The 9,411-nt window shown below is 44.1% G+C and overlaps 1 protein-coding gene across 2 annotated transcripts in view; it reads left to right on the top strand.

Moving 5' to 3' along the window:
* The first annotated feature begins 9,001 nt into the window (after nucleotides 1-9,001).
* LOC120995230 (lysophospholipid acyltransferase 2-like) overlaps nucleotides 9,002-9,411 on the top strand; it is a 96,175-nt gene continuing 95,765 nt past the window's right edge. The window contains exon 1 of one of the 2 annotated variants that reach the window (XM_040424294.1): nucleotides 9,002-9,128. In XM_040424294.1, the coding sequence (XP_040280228.1) occupies nucleotides 9,051-9,128 (78 nt within the window). In that variant the 5' untranslated portion in view covers nucleotides 9,002-9,050. The remainder of the gene's footprint in view (nucleotides 9,129-9,411) is intronic. The other variant, XM_040424295.1, reaches the window with a different exon arrangement.

The raw sequence follows: 9,411 nt of genomic DNA, 5'->3' as shown, positions 1-9,411 counted from the left end.
CCTCATGAGTGTTGTGCCTGCGTATGCACAACACCAAAAGGTGAGCACAACCATTGATGTCCTACTTCTAAATATTTTGTAATAATCATACTACCCTATAAGCGCCTTCCCATCTTTTTTTGCCATATTTTCAGTCTATATCTGGGTAGTTGAAGTCCCCCATAACGACCTCATGATTTGCCACCTCATATATCTCGTGTAGTAGTAGATTTTCTGTGGACTCTGATATATTAGGTGGCCTATAACAAACCCCTATCAGTATTTTATTATTGTTTTCTAATTCCAGTTCCCCAGTTTTATTAGTCAGGCTTCTGGCATTAGTATACATACAACTGAGAGGTTTATGTATATTTTTTACCCTACACCTTTCCTTCTGAACTGTTCTAGTCTCTCCTTCCATTCCCCAGTTCCATTACGTCGCCCCAGGTCTCTATCTGCATCTTCCCCTCCTATGATGTAATTACCCTCCCCCCAAGTCCCTAGTTAAAACACTCCTCCAACTTTCTAGCCATCTTCTCCCCCAAAACAACTGCACCTTCCCCACTGAAGTGCAGCCCATCCCTACAATAGAGCCTGTAGCTGACAGAGAATCCGGGTCAGTTCTCCAGGAACCCAAATCCCTCCTTCCTACACCAGTTCTAGAGCCAATCTCCCTAATCTCCCACTGCCTTTCTGTCGTGGCTTGTGGTACAGGTAGTATTTTGGAAAATACTACCTTTGAGGCCTTTGTCCTGATCTTCTGACCTAAATCCCTAAAATAATTTTTAAGGACTCTCCATCTACCTCTAACTTTGTCACTGGTTCCAATATGGACCATGACTGATGGATCTTCGCCAGTCCTCCCAGTACTCTATCAACCCGATCCGCGATATGTCAAACTTGAGCGCCAGGAAGTCAACACATCATTCAATGATCCCAGTCTTTGTGACAGATTACCCTATCTGTACCCCTAATAATTGAGTCTCCCACTACCGGCACCTGTCTGGCCGTCCCTGCTCTCCTGGTCCCTTGCTTACTGAAGCTGACATACCCCTGACTGGCAGAAGATGTGTCTTACTACATCAGTGCCATCCCTGAACTGACACCCCCCTTATCTGACAACCTTGCAAACTTGTTGTGGTGTGTCAGATCTGGGCTAGCCTCCCTTTACCTTGTTTTCTAAGGCCTAGTTCACACGAACGTTTTTTTTGCGAGTGTACGGGCCGTTTTTTTGTGTTCCGTATACGGTCCGTATACGGAACCATTCATTTCAATGGTTCCGCAAAAAAAACAGAATGTACTCGTATGCATTCCGTTTCCGTATTTCCGTTCCGTTGAAAGATAGAACATGTCCTATTATTGCCCGCAAATCACGTTCCGTGGCTCTATTCAAGTCAATGGGTCCGCAAAAAAAACGGAACACATACGGAAATGCATCCGTATGTCTTCCGTATCCGTTCCGTTTTTTCTGAGCCATCTATTGAAAATGTTATGCCCAGCCCAATTTTTTCTATGTAATTACTGTATACTGTACATGGCATACGGAAAACGGAACAGAAAAACGGAAAGGAAACGGATACACAACGGAACTCAAAGACGGAACAACGGATCCGTGAAAAACGGACCGCAAAAAACTATGAAAGCCATACGTCCGTGTGAACTAGGCCTAACTGTTACCCAGCTAGCTACCTCACTTTCCTGATCCTCCATACTACCACCCTCCCCCACATCTACCCCATAGAGTGCCTGCTCAGTGAGCAGCAAACTCTTTTCCAAATTGCCAATGCTTCTCAGTGTCGAAAGTCGCTCGTTTAGATACAGGATGCGATTCCAAACAGGCAATGTACTCATACTTTGAACAAAGATATGCACCCTCAAACCGTATTTTTCGCTCCATAAGACACACCAGACCATAAGACGCACCTAGAATTTAGAGGCAGAAAATAAGAAAAAATATATATTTTCATCCCACCTCAGACCCCAAATCTTCATCAGACCCCACAAATCATACCCTGAATCCTCATCAGAGCTCAGATCAGACCCACAATCCTCATCAGAGCTCAGATATGACCCCCAATTTTTTTTTTTAGCCTTGCCCAGATCTGTGTCTCCACACAATCCTGTCTGTGATCTCTACAGGCAGCTCTTTCCTCCTCATTGCTTGGGTCTTTCTCAGAAATGCATTGCCAGCTGTGAGACCCTATATAGATAGGGGTCTGTGTTTCCAAAGCATGTCCAATTAACAGAATTTACCACTGGTAGACTCCAGTCAAGGTGTAGAAACATATCAAAGTTGATCAGAAGAAATGGGAGCCCCCAGAGCTAAATTTCAAGTGTCACAGTAAAAGGTCTGAATTCTTATGTCCTTACGAAATTTTAGTATTTCATTTTTAATAAATTAGCAAATATTTCTAAAATTCTGTTTTCACTTTCTCAATATGGGTTATTGAGTGCAGATTGATGGGGAATACTTGAATTTTTTTAATTTTAGCACAGGGCTGCAACATATCAAAATGTGAAAAAGGGAAAGGGTCTGAAGACTTTCTGACTACTGCATAATGTGATTATTCTATAGTTTCAGTTGTGTTTCGGATGGACACAGCAATAGCATTATGTATACTTTTTTTCCCTTTTTATTCTTTCACATATTAAAGTATTATATTGTGGGGAAAAAATTCGTATTTTTCTTTCTTTTTTTTAAGATTATTTTTTTAAGTTTCTTTATACTTTTTATTTTATTTCCATTTGGCTACATGAATTTGAGTTACATTTATTGCTTTTATAATACACTACAGTATTGCAGTGTATCACATCTGTGGGACAACACTGCGACATTTTGTCTAGATATAGCTGTGGAATCCAGGCCCAAAATCTGACATGGCCTTCACCAGGGAAGACTACACAAATCCAGTTTTATCTGGTAGCGTAGTGGAGGAGTTGCCTTCAGCTGCAATTTTTTATCAAGGTTTTCTGACACATTTCTAAATAGCATTGCAGGGTATAAAAAAATTATCAACATCAAGTTCTGTTCGTAAATCTGGTACAGACTGCAATCACCACTTCCATCATGGTCCAATAGTAACAAGGGCTCATTCCGATGAGCCCTTATTGTCCCTGTTCTGTCTGCTAAAAAAAAAGATCCTTTCATGTTAAATCAGATTTATCTTTTTTTTCCGTTTATATGGCATCAGTATGTCATGTTTTTCACATCTCAAAAAAAAAAAGTAAAGCCCAATAGACCATACATGAATGGTATCCATGTACTGTCCGTTTTTTTTTTATCACACACTCAATAAGGAACATTTACTGGAGACCACTATTTCACACTCTGGTCTTAGTAAAAGCTCACTTGCATAAGATCCAGATTAAATGGTGCAGGCCTCTTCATAAGGACTAATTCACACGAACGTAAGGTCTCTGTGCCCGTGCTGCGGGACGCATACGGCGGTTCCGCAATACATGGGTCACCAGCCGTGCACATTCTGCATCACGGATGCGGACCCATTCACTTGAATGGGTCTGCAAATCCGGAGATGCGGTGCGGAACGGAAGCATGGAACAGAACCCCACAGAAGAACTACGGAGTGCTTCTGTGGTGTTCCGTTCCATGCTTCCATTCTGCAAAAAGATAGAACTTGTTCTATCTTTTTGCGGAACGGACAGATCACGGACCCCATTCAAGTGAATGGGTTTGCAATCTGAATGCAGCTGCCCCACGATCGATTCCTGTGCATTGCGGACCGCAATTTGCTGTCCGCAGCACGGGCACTGAGCCCTTACGTTCGTGTGAATGAGCCCTAAATGTGTGCCATCTTCTGCTGTCTGTGCCCCAGAACATAAATCTAGACCTCCCAAGTGTCCCTCTTTAGGGGGACAGTCTCCCTACTTTTCACCCATGTCCCTCTTTGTTCCTTTCTTTGATCTGAGGTATAGATTTGCATTATTACATTTACAATATTCATCCATATAGAGATTGCCTGGTTCCTCTCTGTAAATTAGAGCATGTAGCTGGCCAGCCAAGGCCTCTTTCACACTTGCGTTGTTGGGATCCGGCATGCACTTCCGTTGCCGGAGGTGCCTGCCGGATCCGTAACAACGCAAGTGTACTGAAAGCATTTGAAGACGGAACCGTCTTCCAAATGCTTTCAGTGTTACTATGGCACCCAGGACGCTATTAAAGTCCTGGTTGCCATAGTAGTAGCGGGGAGCGGGGGAGCGGTATACTTACAGTCCGTGCGGCTCCCCGGGCGCTCCAGAATGACGTCAGAGCGCCCCATGCGCATGGATGACGTGATCCATGTGATCACGTGATCCATGCGCTTGGGGCGCCCTGACGTCACTCTGGAGCGCCCGGGGAGCCGCACGGACGGTAAGTATGCTGCTCCCCTGCTCCCCGCTACACTTACCATGGCTGTCAGGACTTTAGCGTCCCGGTAGCCATGGTAACTATTCAGAAAAAGCTAAACGTCGGGTCCGGCAATGCGCCGAAACGACGTTTAGCTTAAGGCCGGATCCGGATCAATGCCTTTCAATGGGCATTGATCCCGGATCCGGCCTTGCGGCAAGTCTTCAGGATTTTTGGCCGGAGCAAAAAGCGCAGCATGCTGCGGTATTTTCTCCGGCCAAAAAACGTTCCGTACCGGAACTGAAGACATCCTGATGCATCCTGAACGGATTACTCTCCATTCAGAATGCATTAGGATAATCCTGATCAGTATTCTTCCGGCATAGAGTCCCGACGACGGAACTCTATGCCGGAAGACAATAACGCAAGTGTGAAAGAGCCCTAAGAGCTGTCCTAGGTTGCTAACATAGCTTAGGGCACTTTTACACTTTATTTTCTTTTCCGTCCTAGGGGCTCAATACCGGAAAAGAACTGATCAGTTTTATCCCCATGCATTCTGAATGGAGAGCAATCCGTTCAGGATGCATCAGGGTGTCTTCAGTTCAGTCTTTTTGACTGATCAGGATGGAGATAGTACCGCAGCATGCTGCGGTTTTATCTCTGGCCAAAAAAACTGAAGACTTGCCTGAATGCCATAGGAATGTATTAGTGCTAGATCCAGCATTCAAAATACCGGAATGCCGGATCCGTCCTTCCAGTCTGCGCATGCAGGTGAAAAAATAAATGCCGGATCCGTTTTTCCAGATGACACCGGAAAGACGGATTCGGCATTTCAATACATTTTTCTGACTGATCAGGCATTTTTCAGACTGATCACGATCCTGCTTGCCGGATCACTCTGCCGCAAGTGTGAAAGAAGCGTTATATGTTTATACAGCTAGACCTGCCAATAACCTTAATACAGTTCCTATGTTTGTGTGTTAAAGACAAAAGCAGAATTATTTACGGTGACTCCATGTTTGGATGTCATGTAATAGTTACATATTGTGTTCACAGAAGCAGAAAAGATAATATGTCTTTAAGATTCATTATATAATGTAAGGTGAGGCTACTTTCACACTGGCGTTTTGGCTTTCCGTTTGTGAGATCCGTTCAGGGCTCTCACACGCGGTCCAAAACGGATCAGTTTGGCCCTAATGGATTCTGAATGGAAAAAGATCCACTTAGAATGCATCAGTTCGCCTCCAATCAGTCTCCATTCCGCTTTGGAGGCGGACACCGAAATGCTGCTTACGAAACTGAGCCAAACGGATCCGTTCTGACACACAATGTAAGTCAATTGGGACGGATCCGTTTTCTATGAGACAATCTGGCACAATAGAAAACGGATCCGTCCTCCATTGACTTTCAATGGTGTTCAAGACGGATCCGTCTTGGCTATGTTAAAGATAATACAATCCGCATTTCCGGAGTGCACCCCTGATCTTCCGGTCCGCGGCTCGGGAAAAAAATAGAACATGTCCTATTCTTGTCCGCAATTGCGGACAAGAATAGGCAGTTCTACGGGGGTGCCGGCTGGGTGTATTGCGTATCCGCAATGCACTACGGACGTCTAAATGGACCCTTAAACTGTTGTTGCTAAGCAGGAGTCTTGATCAATCCTAGCTAGCCTCACACAGCCCAGGAGTTTTGACCATTTATAGCCAGCCTCACACACAGCTTGTGTGGGAAATTCCCCTAGCAGGAGCTGCTGGAATTATTATTCACCAGAGAGAGGAGCTGAACAGACACACACTCAACTAAGAGCTGTGTTTTATAGAAGCAAGAGGCCAAAATAGGTATTTAAAACAGTTATATAATGTTCCTACTGTTAATATTGTGATTAGAACTGTATACTGAACCAGTTATATGTGTGTTTACTTACAGTTCCACCAATTGCGAATACCATACAAATGAACTACTGAGCCATACAATCCAAACAAATTGCATACAAATGCGAACTGCTCATACCAGATAATAAGCAATTGTATAGAGCAAACTGAAACCCAAGTAGAACTATTGGTTAACCTCAGATATACAGTCAGGTCCATAAATATTGGGACATCGACAGAATTCTAACATTTTTGGCTCTATACACCACCACAATGGATTTGAAATTAAACGAACAAGATGTGCTTTAACTGCAGACTGTCAGCTTTTATTTGAGGGTATTTACATCCAAATAAGGCGAACGGTGTAAGAATTACAACAGTTTGCACATGAGCCTCCCACTTGTTAAGGGACCAAAAGTAATGGGACAATTGGCTTCTCAGGTGGTCCATGGCCAGGTGTGTGTTATTCTCTCATTATCCCAATTACAATAAGCAGATAAAAGGTCCAGAGTTCATTTCAAGTGTGCTATTTGCATTTGGAATCTGTTGCTGTCAACTCTCAAGATGAGATCCAAAGAGCTGTCACTATCAGTGAAGCAAGCCATCATTAGGCTGAAAAAGCAGAACAAACCCATCAGAGAGATAGCAAAAACATTAGGCGTGGCCAAAACAATTGTTTGGAACATTCTTAAAAAGAAGGAGCGCATCGGTGAGCTCAGCAACACCAAAAGACCCGGAAGACCACGGAAAACAACTGTGGTGGATGACCGAAGAATTCTTACCCTGGTGAAGAAAACACCCTTCACAACAGTTGGCCAGATCAAGAACACTCTCCAGGAGGTAGGTGTATGTGTGTCAAAGTCAACAATCAAGAGAAGACTTCACCAGAGTGAATACAGAGGGTTCACCACAAGATGTAAACCATTGGTGAGCCTCAAAAACAGGAAGGTCAGATTAGAGTTTGCCAAACGACATCTAAAAAATCCTTCACAGTTCTGGAACAACATCCTATGGACAGATGAGACCAAGATCAACTTGTACCAGAGTGATGGGAAGAGAAGAGTATGGAGAAGGAAAGGAACTGCTCATGATCCTAAGCATACCACCTCATCAGTGAAGCATGGTGGTGGTAGTGTCATGGCGTGGGCATGTATGGCTGCCAATGGAACTGGTTCTCTTGTATTTATTGATGATGTGACTGCTGACAAAAGCAGCAGGATGAATTCTGTGTGAAAAGTGTTTCGGACAATATTATCAGCTCATATTCAGCCAAATGCTTCAGAACTCATTGGACGGTGCTTCACAGTGCAGATGGACAATGACCCAAAGCATACTGCAAAAGCAACCAAAGAGTTTTTTTAAGGGAAAGAAGTGGAATGTTATGCAATGGCCAAGTCAATCACCTGACCTGAATCCAATTGAGCATGCATTTCACTTGCTGAAGACAAAACTGAAGGGAAAATGCCCCAAAAACAAGCAGGAACAGTTGCAGTAGAGGCCTGGCAGAGCATCACCAGGGATGAAACCCAGCGTCTGGTGATGTCTATGCGTTCCAGACTTCAGGCCGTAATTGACTGCAAAGGATTTACAGCCAAGTATTAAAAAGTGAAAGTCTGATTTATGATTATTATTCTATCCCATTACTTTTGGTCCCTTAACAAGTGGGAGGCACATATGCAAACTGTTGTAATTCCTACACCGTTCACCTGATTTGGATGTAAATACCCTCAAATTAAAGCTGACAGTCTGCAGTTAAAGCACATCTTGTTCGTTTCATTTCAAATCCATTGTGGTGGTGTATGGAGCCAAAAATGTTAGAATTGTGTCGATGTCCCAATATTTATAGACCTGACTGTACCTCTCAGAGAGATCATAAAGTGCTTAAATAACTTAAAGTGAGAGTACAGATCCTGAAGAGAGAAATATATCAGACATTTTATGTTGAATGACAAGATTGAACAGTTGAACCACCATCTTATGCATACCGCCATTTTGTGATATCTTTTCAACACGTGTTATGTACATGGACTATCTGCTGCGGAGGCGGTAGTGTTATATATGAAGAAAAGTTGAAGTTGATAAAGAAGTTATTTGAAGCATTTGGTGTGCTCTTTAAACCTACTGTTTCCATAGAACGGCGCTAGAGGAATTACAGAGTAACAGACAGTCTGGTTAGACTAAAAGAGATATCAAAATTCTTCTAATGCCACAGCACAAAAGGCACTTCATAGTGCTGCGCCTGCCACAGAGCATGCCCTATATATTTATTCATTATTTGATACAATTTGGATGTTTTCGCGCTATTGTGTAGAAGAAAACTACTGACGTGTCTAGATACGCTGGAAAAATGGATCTTTTACACAATGAACCATAAGTGTCCTTCTTTCACTGTCCAGAAAGTTGGGAGGTATGATAAATCCAGGAGCTGAGGTACATTTCTGTCTGCCATGGAGCTCCTGCCCCCTCCAGCTCTCATTCTGGAAAAGTGTGAAGGGGGTCAGAAATAGCTGGAAAAAAATGTCACATTTTGACACAAAACAGCAGTGGTGACAAAATGTGCCACTTTTCTGCTCCAAAAAACTGGCGTAGAAAGTTAGTGCATGAGCCCAATTGACTTGAGTGGGTTTGTGAGACTAGGACCAAAATACTGCGATTTTGTCTCCTGAGGGTCTCCATAACCCCCGATTATCAGGTCTGAATTCTTCAGGCACCCTCCCTCCATTCACAGCGCAAGGTGCAGCCCTGGCGGCTTTTCGGGAGTGGTGTGTGGGCGGGTGTCCTAGTAGGTAAAGTGTCAGTGAAGAACGGGTGTGGAGCAGCACATCACTCAGGAAGAGGCTGCGAGCGGAGAGAACATGAAGGAAGCAGGGGAGTCCGGAGGGTCGCCCTTACATGCGGTGCGGCAAACGCTCAGGGGCCTCCCCACAGAACAGGTGTGTACGTGTGTCTGTGTGCGGGTGGCACTGTCACGGTCGCCTGGACCTGGTAACCCTTGCATTGCCTGGACGCAGTTCTGCTCCTCCTGTGTGGGGGGCGTTCAATGCATCTATAAAGCGATCTGTAACCGGTTAGACTGGGAATTATCAGCGGCTTTCTTCTCTCTGGCTGTGACTACTGAATGAATGAGCCGCCGCATAGTGATTGCTAGCTGCGTATGCTGTGCCCGAGTTCTCGAAGTATGATGGGAGTGAGAGGCCGCGGGGTAATAAACAAGCC

The sequence above is a fragment of the Bufo bufo genome, chromosome 3 (assembly GCF_905171765.1).
Source record: "Bufo bufo chromosome 3, aBufBuf1.1, whole genome shotgun sequence".
In the NCBI taxonomy this organism is placed as follows: Eukaryota; Metazoa; Chordata; class Amphibia; order Anura; family Bufonidae; genus Bufo; species Bufo bufo.
This window is presented reverse-complemented; position numbering and strand designations above follow the sequence as displayed.